This window comes from Quercus suber, unplaced genomic scaffold, assembly GCF_002906115.3.
Source record: "Quercus suber isolate HL8 unplaced genomic scaffold, Cork oak 2.0 scaffold_5, whole genome shotgun sequence".
Taxonomy (NCBI): Eukaryota; Viridiplantae; Streptophyta; class Magnoliopsida; order Fagales; family Fagaceae; genus Quercus; species Quercus suber.
The window spans coordinates 3,428,930-3,444,819 of record NW_027069471.1 but is presented as its reverse complement, the minus strand read 5'-3'; the positions used below and the strand labels follow the sequence as shown (position 1 = coordinate 3,444,819).

The following is a 15,890-nucleotide window of genomic DNA, read 5'->3' as shown; positions in this document are numbered from 1 at the left end:
TAATCTGGGTTTGGGGTTTAGTTTTCATTTGGGATTTTGGCTGAAATTTATGGAATTAATTTTTTTCCTTCTTGATCAACTACATAAGATTCACAGTGATTGAAAGCCAATTTAAAGATTAGAAATACTGTGATATGTGTTGTTCTGGAATTGTTGGACTGGATTATTGTTTGATATCAAGAAATTGTAAGAAATGAATAAAAATGAAATTCTGTTTGGTAGAAAGAAAATTAAAAAATAATATCGAGAAATTAAATGTAATTCTAAATGGATAAAACAATTGTAAGAATATTAAAGAAGAAATAAAGAAAAGGAAAAAAAGATCGGTAAAAAAAGAAAAATATGTACTTAAAAGTTTATGTGGCTTTTTTTTTTTTGCCATCTAAGCACTGATGTGGCCCCATCAACAACTAAATTTAGACATATCAGCATTCTATTTAATATTTTAATATTATGCATGCCAACTGTGCAAACTGTTTGCCACGTAGGCATTTTCTGTTAGTGAGTTACAGTAGGGACCAAATTGAGTGCAAGTTGAAAATAGCAGGAACCAATTGATTGCTATCAAAATGTAAAGACCAAAATGACTATGACCCCAAAATGTAAGAACTAAAATGGTGTTTTCGACCAAAAAAAAAAAAAAAAAAAACACGAGCTGACAAGATAAAGAAAAAGACATGTGATTCATATATTTGTAGTAAAATAGTTAAATACACCATCGTGTTAGTGTATTACCAAAAAGAAAAAAAAATCCAATCTCACCTTAAATTTCCCTCTGCCCCTTCTCTCTCTGTGCCTGTCTCACACACAAGATGGAGGGCAATACTAATAGAAACACTTCTACCACTTCATCACACTCCAATCTCTCATTCCCCTTCATCATCATCTTCACCTCCTCCTCCAGTAGCTTTTGTGTAAAGCCGTTGTGCAGCTTGCAATATTTTCAGGCGTACATGTGCAGAGAAATGCCTGTTGACTCCTACTTTCCTTGCACTAAGCCAACCAAGCTTACCACGGCTCATAGAAGTTTTGGTGCTAGCAAGACCATCAACTTCTTCCAGGTATTTTAGAAAATAAATTATTGGTTTTGTAGCGGTGTAACCAGAATTTTTTAAACAAAACCAAGCTAAATTTATTGTGTTATATATGTAATTTAAATTTTAGTGACTAATTAATATATTATCTAGTTTTTTTTAGACACAGGAATGTATTGAATTTAATTGTCCTAGAAATGAGAATGCATCCATGTGTTTTATATGTATAATCATTCCATTTCAGGGATGGAGCTAGGATTCCGAGCTAGGGAGGTTTTAGTTAAAAAATTATTATGAAACTCCAATTAGTATTAACAAATCAAAAAGTCAATACTATACAAGAGCCATTTTAATTTAGCCAAAAAACATAAATTTCAGTATCAGTTGATGTCGATGTATCATTTCAGAATACCACTACTTTATATATATATATATATATAGAATTTTTTTTCTAAATAACATAAATATTAAAAAATTTAGTTAGTTGTCACGTTGCAAAAGAATTTTGAAAACTAGCATCTCGAGTGTCTAAAACTCGAGTTCCAAGATAAAAATCAAGTTTTTGAGGCTTGATCTGTAAAAAAAATCCAAGTGAAATCGAGTTTTAAAAACTAAGTTCGGAAAACGCTGCTATAGGCTTAAAAACGTCACTATAGGGCTTAAAAATGGAGTTATAAAAAAATTTAGCAGAAAAACGCCACTATAAGGCTTTAAAAACGTCAGTATAAGGCATAAAAACGCCACTATAGGGCCTCATTGAACCTGGTATTGACACTTATGAAAAAATTTTGCAGGAAAACGCTGCTATAGGGTTTTAAAACGTCACTATAAGACTTAAAAACGCCACTATAGGGGATAAAACTAAAAATTTTTTTTGCATGGAACTCGAATTTGTAAAACTCGAGATTTATGTAAATGGATCTCGATTTTCTAAAACTCAAGATGCCTAGTTTCCTTTAAAGTTTCACGCATTGTCTAACTAACCAAATTACTCTCTTACCCATGATTATTCTGCACATTCCCCTATATATATATATATATAATGGCATTCCTTCGAAGACATCTGAGAAAATTGGAACGATACAGGGATATATATATAATATATATATATAATCACACATTGTGAGTGATGAAACTCTGTCTCTCTCTTTCTCTGTTAATGTTAATAGGTTTTTAAACTTTTTACATAGTCTATAGAAGGAAAGTATTTGTTTAGTTTGCTTTTAACTTTGCACTTTGCTTTGCTTTTCCTGTCTCTCACTCTTCTCTTGGTGGGTTGGGGGAAAGGCAGGGGGCGGTTAGGTTGTTGAGGCTATTGTGGAATAAAGGAAGGGTTATTGTCACTATTTACAAAAAGTTTTATCAAATTTACACAAGATTTCAATATAGTATTGTATATTTTTATTGAACATCATAATACATGTTGATACATGGGTTTAAATTATATTCTTCTTCTTCTTCTTTTTTCTTTTTTTTTTTTTTTTTTTTTTTTTTTTTGCAATTTGACTTCAGTCATTTATCTAACAAATTGTTATTAGTGGGTTTCAGTTAGCTCAATTGATAAAGTCTCTGATGGTTGAATAAGAGACCTGGGGTTCAATTCCTACCTATACCAAAAACCAATTGGTTTTTTGGTTTAATGATAAAGTGTTATCATCAGGAGCAGACACATAGGTTGAAACTCTCTCTCTCTCTCTCAAAAAAAAAAAAAAACCAGTTGTTATTTGACCACACACCAGAAACTTTACAATAAAATAACATGTTTATGAGTTTTTTTTTTCCCTTTCTCTTTCTCTTACAAAATTTGGACCACAAACTGTAAACTTTGCTTTCTTATTTTGCAAATTTCTTCTCTATACTATTTGTTAGGACATTTGTGAATCATGTTAGAAACATATGTCATTTAGAATTGGCTAATCCTATGACAAAACGTACTTTACTTGTAATTGGGTAGATCTAGAATGTGTTTAATACTTCAAGGAACAAGAGTTTAAGTCTAAGTGTTAAAGCCATGCAAATCTATCCAAGAATCAAGTGAAGAAGTGCTGAATTTTAAAATTCGACAGCTAGCTCAACAGATAGCATTTATCGAGGTTTAAAAGGCTTGTTTAGCCCGATACTCGACAGCTGCTCGATAGATAACCTATCAATCGAGATTTACGAAAATCAGTTTTTCAGATCTGATTTCACACATATCTATGTATACTTGTTTAGGCTTTCTTTTTTGACAACCTTAAACATACATAAGGATTATTTTAAGGGTTGTCATAGCTAATGCAAGTGAATGCAACTTAATGCAAAAGTTTTTCACAAGCATATTATGAATGGGGACATATGCCCTAGTTCATCTTTCTCTTGAAGAAGCTGCTGCGTTTGTACACCGTAGGGTTTTGCAACCTAGGAGCTTCATGACCTTCATCGTGTTGATAAACTGAAGAACTTTGCAGCCAACATCTTTCTCAAGTTGGTGGTTAGTCACGTACACTACAACAAAAGTGGGCTATGGTGACGAAATTTAGTGAGGAAAAGAATAATTCATCACCAAATATTATAAAAAATTTAAAATTGGTGATGAAATCAATATTTCGTCACCAAAGATGTACAAATTGGTGACGAAATATTTATTTCATCACTATAGGTCATGAAAAAAAGGCAAACCTAGGGTGACGAAATATTCGCGTCACCTAAGACTTACCAGAGGTGATGAAATTCTAAATTCATCACCCAATATTAGGATGTAGGTGTTTTTGGTGACGAAATAAATTTTCGTCACCTATTGTTTAACCAAAGACTAACCGGAGGTGATGAAATTCCAAATTCATCATCCAATATTAAGATGGAGGTGTTTTTGGTGACGAAATAAGTGTGTGTCACTTATTGTTTACAAACAATTAAGGATGGCCATGGGCAAGGTATACCCATATATACCCGACCCAATTAATCTATCCGTGGATATTTGATTACCTTACCCAATTAATATCCATACCCAATTGTTACCCAGTCTGTTTATCCATAGATATTCATACCCTACTCAAAGTCGATTTTTACAAAATCACCAAATATGCTCAAAAACCACTAAAATGACCAATATATCCTCAAAATCTCTAAAATAAGCAAAATACCCATGAAACCTCTAGAATGATCAAAATACTCCTACAATCTCTAAAATACCAATTATGCTAAAAACCCACTAAAATGACCAAAATATCCCAAAATCTCTAAAATAAGCAAAATACCCATGAAATAACCTCAAAAAATGACCAAAATACCCCCAAAATCAACAAATTTGTTCAAAATCCACTAAAAATTACAAAAATATCCCCTAAACCTAATAAATGACCAAAACCCCCCAAATCCTAAAAAATGATACACACGAAACCTAAAAAATGACCAAAATACCCCCGAAACCTAAAATTTGGCCAAAATACCCCCGAAATAGAAAATGACCTAAATAGCCCCTAAACCTAAAAAATAACCGAAATACCTCTGAAACCTAAAAATTGACCAAAATAGCCTTGATGCTTGAAAATTACCAAACTACCCCTAATCCTAAAAAAAAAAGACCAAAATACTCCCCAAAACCTAAAAAATGACTAAAATACCCCTGAAACCTATAAAATGACAAAATGGCCCTAAAACCTATATGATGATAAAAATACACCCTAACCCTAAAAGATGATCAAAATACCCTCAAACCTAAAAATGACCAAAATACCCCTAAATGACCAAAGTACTCATTTTTATAATTTCTCGCTATTTTGGTCATTTTTTTTAGGTTTAGGGGGTATTTTGGTTTTTTTATAAGTTTCAGGGGTATTTTGGTCATTTTTTTAGGTTTCGAGGGTATTTTCGGTTATTTTTTTAGATTTAGAGGGGTATTTTGGTAATTTTTATATTTTGAGGTATTTTGGACATTTTTAGGTTTCATTTATATATATATATATGTATTTGGTGGTTTAACTGGTTAAGTATTATAACTTTAAGTCTAGAATGGAGGGGAAGAGCAAGGAGGGAAGGGTAGCATATTTCTAAGCACCCTTCCTCTCTCTTCCTCCTCATCCTAGTAAAAGATTATGGCTAAGAAATTCAATGATATGCTCAAATGTGCTAATTAATATACTATGGTCACTTTTTTACTTTCTTCATATCTAGTTCCTCTGATGTTTTTTTATCCAAAAAGGAAGAAGTTATGCTTTAAGAAATATTGGGAATTTTGGGCTTCAGCTCTTTATAAAAAGACGACATGTGTCCCTGTCATGTGTAATGCTTGTTAACTCATTTGGTTGGTTGGATACTTGGATCAAGTATAATTAAGATTAAGTGAGCCATGTTCATTGCTCATGACAGAAACACATATATTCTTCTTAATGGGGGTTGAAGCCCAAGGATCCAAATATGTTTGGAATCAAACTTTGTCTATTCAAAAATAGAGTTAAGCAATTTAATTATATAAATGAAAAAAAAAAAACTAATTAATTATTATAAAAAATGACTTTAGTTATATAGATCATTAGCTTGAAATTACATCTCGCGTAATGATGATGAAACTATCGACACTATTTTTCTTTTTTCTTTTTTTTCATAAGTATTAACACATTTTCAATTAAGTGGTTTTCTTAATAAGATGTTAAAATCGCTCTTTCATATATGTCAAAAGTTGATAACACTATAAACTTTTTTTTTTGGGAGGAAAGTTGGCACTATAAACTTGAATGAATGGAATAATAAGAATTTTCATGTGCTAACCTATGTACCTTAATAAAGACTGATTGTATGTGACGTGCTTTTTTATAATAGGTTGTGGATCCACACACGTTTGGTGCAATGATCACTCTATAAGTACAAGTGTTCGTGGGTTGTAGGGTAGGCAATGACTGGAGTTCAAGTTTCTAAGAGGGAGTTTCACACACATATACTCTTAAATTAGGTTAAAGTAAAATTTCTATCTTATAAATAAATAACGGAAGTGGATGCAATGAAAAAAAGTTGTCCAGTTTTAACAATTGGGCCAACAGTTCCATCAAAGTACCATGACAATTGGGTCAAGGATGATAATGATTATGGGCTTAACTTGTTCACATTAGAATCCTCTATTAGTATCATCAATTGGCTCGACACCAAGCCCATAGGGTCTATTATTTATGTGTCATTTGGTGGCCTGGCCAATTTAAGCAACAAGCAAATAGAGGAACTGGCCTTGGCTCTTAAGGGAAGCAAATAGTACTTTTCGTGGGTTGTTAAGGCTTGTTGGTGAATTGGAGTTCACAAATGGAAGTGCTATTGGGTGTTTTTTTTCAACACATTGTGGGTTGAATTCTATGATTGAGGCATTCAGCTTGGGAGTTCCAAATGTGGGTATGCCACAATGGACTGACCAAATTTTAGAGATGCCAAGTTTGTTCAGGATGTGTGGAAGGTGGGAATTAAGGTTAAGGTTGATGAGAATGGGATTGTGAGAAGAGAAGAGATTGAGTTTTGCATTGGGGAAGTAATGGAGGGTGGGAGAGGAAGAGAAATGAAAGAGGGTGCTATGAAATGGAGGTGTTTGGCTCTAGAGGCAATTAGTGAGGGAGGTACTTTGGACAAGAACATTGATGAGCCTGTATCTAAATTGATAAACTAGTTTCCATCTTATAAGTAATTAATAAATGATGTATTACTGTTATAATAATTAACTTTATCAGAATGCTAAGAAATGAAGAGGCTTGGCTCTAGCTAGAGGCAATTAGTGAGAGAGGGACTTCAAACAAGAATATTGATTAACTTGTGTCTAAATTGAAAAACTAGTTTTCATCTCATAACTAATTAATAAATGATGTATTTTTGTTAAAATAATGGTTAAATAATTCAATTTATCATTTCTTAGCAATTATAACTTCAATAAATTATCATGGTATTAAAGTAGCTTGTCCAGGATTTAAACTATTGTTTTTGCTATACCTCCTCTTTTGAAATTTAAAAACATCACGTGTTAGATCACACTTATTAAAGGAGAGATTAGACTCTTGTGATGGGGTAAGAATAACAGTTAAATATTTAATTTCACCAAGGCAGTCAATAATTTATCAATTCCAATAAAAGTTCATTTTTATTGTAGTATATTTTAAAAGTTTTATTGTAATAAAATTTTACCCGAATGCAATAACTTAATTAGCTCATGATATATTCATGAGAATGATAATATTATATATCTATTTTTTATTTTCTTATGTCTAAAATTTCACATTGGCTACAGCCAGCGTCTTCTGCCCCTAAGGTGGGATGTATCTGTCTAAGGCTTAGAGTTTGGGGTCCAAGGGGTCTCGAGTTCTACTTTGGGAGTGTTAAAATAATAGTTAAATTATTAAATTCATTTGTTAAAACCTTTCAAACAACTAATAATTGATTAATTATAATAAAAAATTAACTTTTAATATAATATAAGTTAAATTTATTATTGTTATAAAATTTTACCTAGATATAATAATCCTTGCTCATGATATGGTTATTATGACAATTTAACCTTTTTATTTTTACTTCCTTCTGAACTCTCACAATATTGGCCATATATAATGAGAAATACACGTTGCTTCTGTTACATAAGTATCCTCATATGGAGGTTGACCTTACACTGCATTTATCCTCCTCCTCACTGGAGTCCACCCCCATGTGAGGAGGAGAATATATGCAATGGAAACAGCATGTACCACCCCTATATATAACAGGCAAAGAAAGCTGACATGACCCTGCATTGTTCTTATAATGTTTACATAAGCAATGATGTCAATGGATTTGTTTTTTCATAGTGTTCTTATAATGTTTACATAAGCAATGATGTCAATGGATTTGTTTTTTCATAGTGTTATACCAAGATTATAGAGGACAAAAAGGAGCGTTGTTATGGTATTGAATATCGTGTCAAGGGCTATTTCTAAAAGGGTAGTTATGTCATTTTACCTCAAAATTAATTGATAATGAAAAATATACTATTAAATTTTTTATGGTGTTTGACATCACGCTCACTGGCCTATTTAACAATGGTTGTAGGGAGTCAAATTGTGGTTTTTCCATTAATAATCCCTCCCTCACAATAACACTTTCGTGACTCAAACCTATGACTTTGACTTGGATACCATTTGTTGAACTGTGAATTGTGTCATTCCATCTAAAAAAAATTGGTGATGAGAAAGACATACTCGAATATTTTATGACATTCAACATCATGCTCGATAGACCTATTTTTAGAGCAGGTTATAGGAAGTTAAACTGTGGTCCCCCAACAGGTATGAGCAAACATGTGTGATATTCATATTTCATGAGAGGAAGTTACATATAACAATTTGATGTAGTAAATAATTCTCCACAATCATCACTCTAGAGCACAACATCTTAGGGCTTATTTGGTTAGAGATTTCTAGCATCGTTATTTAAGTGTTGTGGAAATATATGTGGGTAAAAAATTATTGTAAAAATACGTGTTGTGGAGTTTAAACACTAAAAACTATTATTTAAACACTCCCACCAAACACCTCCTTATTATTTGAAACTTATTAAACCTAAGTATTTTTCATTGGACTCAATCTGATAAATATTTCTAAACGTTCTTATTTGTTTCTATAACCATTTCTATACAATTTAATTTGTATTGTATATATTGTGGTTATTCGATCTTTTTCAAAAGAAGACTTTGGTTAAACTTCTCATTCTCCACGCCTGTTGATTTTTTTTAATTAAAAAAAAAAAAAAAAAAAAGGTGCACGTACTCTTCTTTTATATCCAAGATCAAAACATAATTTAGGTATTGATTTTGACTCAAAAATAATAATTTTATCTATAAACTTTTAGCCGTCTTTATAACATTAACATGACATGCTCAAACCGTATGTCAATCCCAAAAACTTATAATTTAGAACGTCAATTATTTTGTACTCGTTTAATTAAATGCAAAAGTCCTTTATCTATAATTTTGAATTTGTGAGAGCTTCTGCCTGTTACGCACATAAAGAAAGAATATATATATATATATATAAAGAAAAAAAGAAAAAAAAGATAAAAGAAACCACCATTAATTGGAGGTGAACCTGAATGATAGTCCCAGGTCTTGCCCAACTGATTTGAAGACATAAGACGATAGCCTCAAATGGACTTTTTTGTTATCACTTAAATGATATTTAACTAACAGTTTTATATTAAAATTTTCTTATTAAAAAAATTTACTATTCTTACTTTTTAATATGACTATTTTTTTCGAAAAAAATTACTAAAATTAAACTATTACAAATTTTGCTTAAAAAATTACAAATTGATGTAATAACAAACATGATGGTAACATTTTAAGAACATACTAAATATATATTTGAATGAATTATGCTAATGATACTATAAATTTTCAACTTTAACCTTACAAAAATATATTACCATTCACCAAACACGTAAAGTAATTTTAACAAGCATTTAATAGTTTGTTATAGTGCACAAATGGTCCGTAGGTGAACATGAGCTAGGCTGTACTTACTTTGGGATTGAATGTAAAGGCAGATATAAATAACAATAAAAGTGCCAACTGGGGCAATTTGTAGACTACCCGGCCGGCCGGCCAGTACCCACCAATTCAATCTTACGAAAAGTATTGTTATCCTTTTGAATTAGTTTGATTTATTACTTTACTAGTATGATTAATAAACCAAAAAAAGAAAAAAAAATTGTAACAGGGCGGCCGGCGAAGATGAAAAAGTTAAAAGCCACGGTACAAAGAAAAATTCTTGTGCCACACCATTGGCCATGGTGGGGCACAAAAATTACTACAGAACAAATTAAAGTCCACATCCTCTCATCATTTCTAATTTTAATAAAACCAAGAAATTGACAGGCATTTGAATTAGCTTTATAAAAAAAATCACTTTTTTTTTTTTTAATGAGTGATTACTGATATGTATTTATATAATAAACATAATGGCAGAGAAAAGCCACAGAACGAAAAGCCCACATCCTTATCTTTTCTACTTTTAATAAAACCAAGAAATTGACAGGCATTTGAAGCTCCGTAAAAAAAAAATATATATATATATATATATCACAGTTTTTTTTTTAAATAAAAAAAAGTGATGTTACTAGCTTGTATATAATAAAAATAATGACAGTGTTGAATTTATGTGTTGTATTAATTATAATTTATCAAAATTAATGATAGTTATTAATAGACATTTATCATCATTATGTTTATATATTAAGTATTATATATGAACTTTGTTAACTATGATAGTTATTAATGAATATTTATTATAAATATTTTTTCAATGAAACTATTAAATATATTATGGGTTGAGTTTAAGTTACACACAAGTACCGTTTGGATTCATGTTTGCATTTGTGTGTTTGTACCTTTTTTTTTTTCAGCGCTTATGAACAGTAACTGGCACTGTTCATGTACGTGATTACACTATGCAGGAGACAAAGTTACTATTCACGCACTGTTTATGCACTGTTCATGGGACCCACAACCACTTTATTTTAAAAAAAATTAAAAATGGATTCTACGGCACTATTCACACATTTAAAAATTATTTTGCTACAGTGTTTTCAGTTTTTAATTGGCGTAATACACTTTTGGTCCTTACATTTTGGATCAATTTTTATTTTGGTCCTTATTTTTCTATTTTACCGTTTTTAGTCCCTAAAATGAAAAACGCGTTCTATTTTGGTCCTTACCGTCATCTCACTAACAGAAATTGCTGATGTGGCAAACGGAGTGCACTGTTGCACAGTAAATGCTGACGTGGTCATTAAAATAATAATAAAAAATTTATTTGGTATTTAAAATATTCCATTCAGCATTTTAATTTAAAATTTTAAAAACAAAGAATTTCTAATTTATCAATTTTAATTTAAATTGAAAAAAAAATAAAAAAAAAAAAAAATAACTTTTGAATTTTAAAGATTGAGATATTTTTGATTAACTTTCTCGATCTCCAAGCTCTCTCTCTCTCTGGGAAAATCTCAAGCTCTTACTCCAAGCTATTTCTCTGTTCAAAAGTCTCCAAGCTCAAGGTGAGGTGGAGGTGATTGAAGGTGGGTTTCGGGTGGAGGAGGAGGTGGCGGTTCTCGCCAGCGATGCGATTTTTGACTTCGCTTTCGAGTACATAGCGGTGTCTATGGTGGGTGTGCCGTCGGCGAAGTAATTGGAGTCGTCGGAGAGCTCGCGAGGTCGATTGGGACAAAAGACTTGTTGTAAGCGAAGTGATTGATATATGTTCTGAGGGACTTTCCGATGTGGGTTTGGAACACCTTGAGTTTATCCATTTACACAAAATGGCAGCGTTGCTTGAAGCTGTAGTGGTTTTAGGAGCAATTCTAGGGGGTCTCGTGAAGAGGTTGAAAAAGATCAGCTATCTGGGTTTGATCCAAAGAAGGTTGCGCTGTTGATTGCTTTGGCTAATTACATTGCTAATCAGCAAAACTAGTCTTATTATATGTATAACAATTGTTGTTTAGGTGAAATGGATAGTTATGTTTGAGGAAAGGTTGAAAGATTTTGCTGTAGCAGAAGAGCTTGTATCAAATCTTGGAATATTCTTCTACATGGATGAATCAATTATGTTAAGAAAGTGGTGGAGATGAAGAGGAGTGGCTTAGTAGATTTGGGTTTAGTTTGAATTTGGGATTTGGCTTCTTTGGCTGAGTCAGAGAAAACAAAAGATTAACCACTGAGACAAAGATGAAGAAAACAAAAGGACAAAAGATTCAGACGTGTTTTTTTACTTTTTCAGTTTTGTGTTGGTTGTTGTTGTTGGTATGCCTAAGATTGAGCTGGGTTTTAGAATTTGTGGGTATTTTGTTCATGATGTATTGTGTTCTTGTGTTTGACTTTCTGGTTTATACTCGGGTGTTCTTGGTGAAGAGAGGACGTTAGATCTGAATTCAAGTGTTTGTTGATTTTAATTCTGTTTTTTCATTTTTTTTATTTTTAAAAATTTTAATCTGATGTGGCGTTTATTTATTGCCAAATAATTTTTTATTATTATTTAATGGCCATGTCAGCATTTATTGTGACAGTACTATATACTGTTTGCCACATCAGCAATTTCCGTTAAGTAAGTAACGGTAGGGAAAAAATGGAACGCATTTTTCATTTTAGGGACTATAAGCGGTAAAATAAAAAAGTAGGGACCAAAATAAAAATAGATCCAAAATGTAGGGACTAAAAGTGCATTTACGCCTTTTTAATTTCAGCAAAAATATTATATCCAAATGGATCCATAATAAAAATAATGTGTTAAATTTATGTGTTGTTTATTATAATTTATCAAAATAATGATAGTTATAATAGATTTTATCTCATTATTTTGTATTTAGTATTATATATGAACTTTTTAATTATGATATATTAATGAATTTATATATTTTTTTCTGAAATTATTAAATATATAATTTGGTTAGATTTAATTAACATATGTAACTCTGAAATATTAATCATCTAATAATTTATTATTAAATTAATATTTTGAAAATTTCACTATAAGATTATGTGGTCTATATGTTTAAACATGCACGCTTCATGTCACTTCCTTGTTATTTACTATTTGATTTTTTTTTTGAGAAACATTTACTATTTGATTTAAAAACTCATTTTTTATTCATTATTTTAAATTATAAAAATTAAAGTTAAACAATTGATTGATAACATGACCATTGATATTTAATTATATTAAAATTTTGCAAGCATTCACAATTAATTAAAAAATGTTGAATAATGTGATACTGTTTAAAGTTACATTAGATATAACTTAAAATCAATCTTATAATTATAGTAATTATTAGTTAATAATTATTATAATTATTTTTATATATGGAGATATTTAATTCACTGTGTAAAGAAAATATGGCAAGACTCTAATTGATGGTTTAAATATATAGAACAAAATAAGCTCAATGGTCAGATTTATACATATATCATGACATTATCTCTTTGAATCCTTGCTCATCCATCTGATAGAGAGAGCGAGAGCACACTGCAAGAAAATGGAGAGGAAAACTCATATTCTAGTGATTCCATACCCTGTACAAGGTCACATAAATCCTATGCTCCAGTTCTCCAAGCGCTTAGCCACAAAGGGTGCTAGAGTGACTTTAGTCGCTACCAGCACCATTAGAAACTCCATGCAAGCCTTGCAAGGTGCTAGCTCTGTCAACATTGAGATAATCTCTGATGGCTCTGAGGGAGACGAAACCGTAGAAAGCTTAATAGCAACTGTGGATCGTTTCAAAGATGTAGTTTCACAAAGCTTAGCAGAGTATATTGAGAAACTAAACAGCTCCAAATACCCACCAAAGTTTATTGTGTATGACTGTGCTCTACCATGGGCTCTAGACGTGGCTAGAAAATATGGCATAGATGGAGCTCCATTTTACACTCAATCTTGTGCTGTCAATGTCGTCTATTATCACTTCAAGAAAGGAACAGTAAGGTTGCCTCTCGAAGAACCAACAGTATCACTACCCTCGATGCCAAAACTAGCAATCAAGGATTTATCTTCGCTCCTTTCTAATCCAAGCTCTTACCCACCTCTACTGAACCTTTTTCTGGATCAATTTTCCAACTTCCTAGAAGCAAAGTGGATCTTTTTCAGCTCTTTCAAGGAGTTGGAACTCGAGGTAAGTTCACAATCTCTCTAAATATTTACCTTACTTTAACTTTTGACTTATGATAGGTATTACACTTTTTTTTTCAATCAGACTGTCTAGCAAATTGATAGTTAACATTTAAAAAAAAAATAAAAAATATGATAATTATTTGTTATATTGTTGATGGTAGTTTAATCACCTTTATTATCACATTAATTTTAAAGATTTTTAAAGTTAAATTAATATTAATTTAATATTTTATATTTAGTTAAGGAATATTTGGTTGGAATAAAAACAAAAAAGATAAAAAAAAAAGGTGAAAAATAGTATTTTTTTTCTATTTGATTGAGAGTTAAAATTGTCCAGTGCTGTAATTAAGTGCTAACCCCCGTTTTTTGACTGCGTTTGGATAGGAGGGTTTGTCTCAAAGTTTTTGCTCCTTTTCTTTTTTTTTTTTTTTTTTTTTTGCGCATTTGTTGATGGGACAAAATTTACTGTCATAAACCGTACGTATACTGTTTATACATGTTTATGTATTAAAAAATATTAAAAATAAATCTCACGCTACTATTCACACATTTAAAAATTATTTTGCTATAGTTTTTTAGTAACAATCATTTTTATGAACTTTCAGCAAAATAATGCTATCCAAACGAACCCTTTATTGAGAAACAAAGTTTTGAATTTTATTCCAAATTAATGTTGGTTATAAAAATGAAATATTTCGATAATGCAGTTGTACTTATTTTATCTTAAAGCTTAATTGTACTTATTTTATCATAAAGCTTAATATTTAAAATTTACCGTACCGTACTGGCCGGTACAATTAAAATTTACCAGTGAGTAAGCCGGTACAAAAATACTCTTATTTTGTCCCGGATTAAATACCCCCATACCGGTATTATTCTGGCCATACCGGGATAAATACCGGATTCCGGCTGGTAAATAGATTTCGGGTGAAACAAAAACACTTACCGACTTACCTTTTATACATTTTTGTTTTCACCTGATAATGTTTTTTTTATTATCTCGTTCTCTCTTCTTCTTCTCCCTTTTCTTCATATTTTCTTTATTTGTAACTTTCCTGTCCTCCAATTTTTCCAACTTTCCTCCACTTTTTGTTCTTCAGCTCTTTCTTCAAATCTCTCTCTCAGCATTTGAGTGTCTATGTCCGGTTGTTCCCTTCTGTTTGTATTTTTAAAGCTTTTTTTTATTAGTTTTGTGTGGCCACGTGAAGAGGCAGAGGAGTTCTTCATCCAAGAAAAGAAAAAGTAATGTAAAGCATTAAATGTGATAAGACTTATCTTGAGAAGTGTGAGTGAACCTTTTTGTTTCAATTTTTTTTTTTTTTTTTTTTTTGCTTTCAGCCGTGAAGGCTTATTTTTTTACTGTAAACAGTACAATCATGCACTGTTTACAAATGAACAAATATATTTTTTAGTAATTTTTCATTAAAAATGAGTCTCACGATATTATTTAAGCTTTTAAAAATATTTTGTTATAATATTTTTAGTTTTTAACTGTATTCAAACGGACCTATTGTACCGGTGGCTAAATCGATATAACATCCGGTACGGTATTAACTTTCTTATTAAAATACTTAATTTAATATAGTTTTTCTTAAAAAAATTCCTTATAGAGTGATTAGATTGATTGTTAAAAAAGATAAGAGGGAATCACAGATTTACACTATATTAATAATATAAATCTTATATTATCAGTACAATGTATATTAAGAATTTTCTAAAATTTAAATATAGTACAATTTCTATAAATAAACAAGTATGTAGGGGTACTATGAAGACTATAGAACCAACATATTGGGGTACTGTGAAGACGATTTGAACTTGTTCTCATGGTAACCTTGAATATATATATATATATATATTTGTCATACATTTCCTCTATTTCCAATTATTTTTATGTATTTCCTTCCTCATCTAACTTTACCTTCTCGACCTTATTCGCATATTTAATTTCTTATAATTTTAAATAATTATATGAATTACAAACCTTCATTCACAAAAACAAACCCTAAATGAGATAATTCTATTTTTAGACCATTTGGGAGTCCAATTATACAAGTAGACCCCAAATTTAGAATACATGTGAAATTTTAAGAGGGAAAGCGGTAAGTTTAACCAAAAAGTGGTCATTCGAAAAAATGTTGACAATCAGTAAACGATTGGTTTGAAGAGAAAGGATAAAAAGGAAGAAAATTAACCATTGAAAGAGTGGTTTATAATAAAAAAAAAA

At 30.8% G+C, this 15,890-nt stretch overlaps 1 protein-coding gene across 1 annotated transcript in view; it reads left to right on the top strand.

Moving 5' to 3' along the window:
• Positions 1 to 12,916: 12,916 nt before the first annotated feature.
• The window catches only part of LOC112007422 (mogroside IE synthase), a 10,942-nt gene continuing 7,968 nt past the window's right edge, over positions 12,917 to 15,890 (top strand). Inside the window, exon 1 of the mRNA XM_065772508.1 lies at positions 12,917 to 13,664. Coding sequence (XP_065628580.1) covers positions 13,032 to 13,664 — 633 coding nt within the window. The 5' untranslated portion in view covers positions 12,917 to 13,031. The remainder of the gene's footprint in view (positions 13,665 to 15,890) is intronic.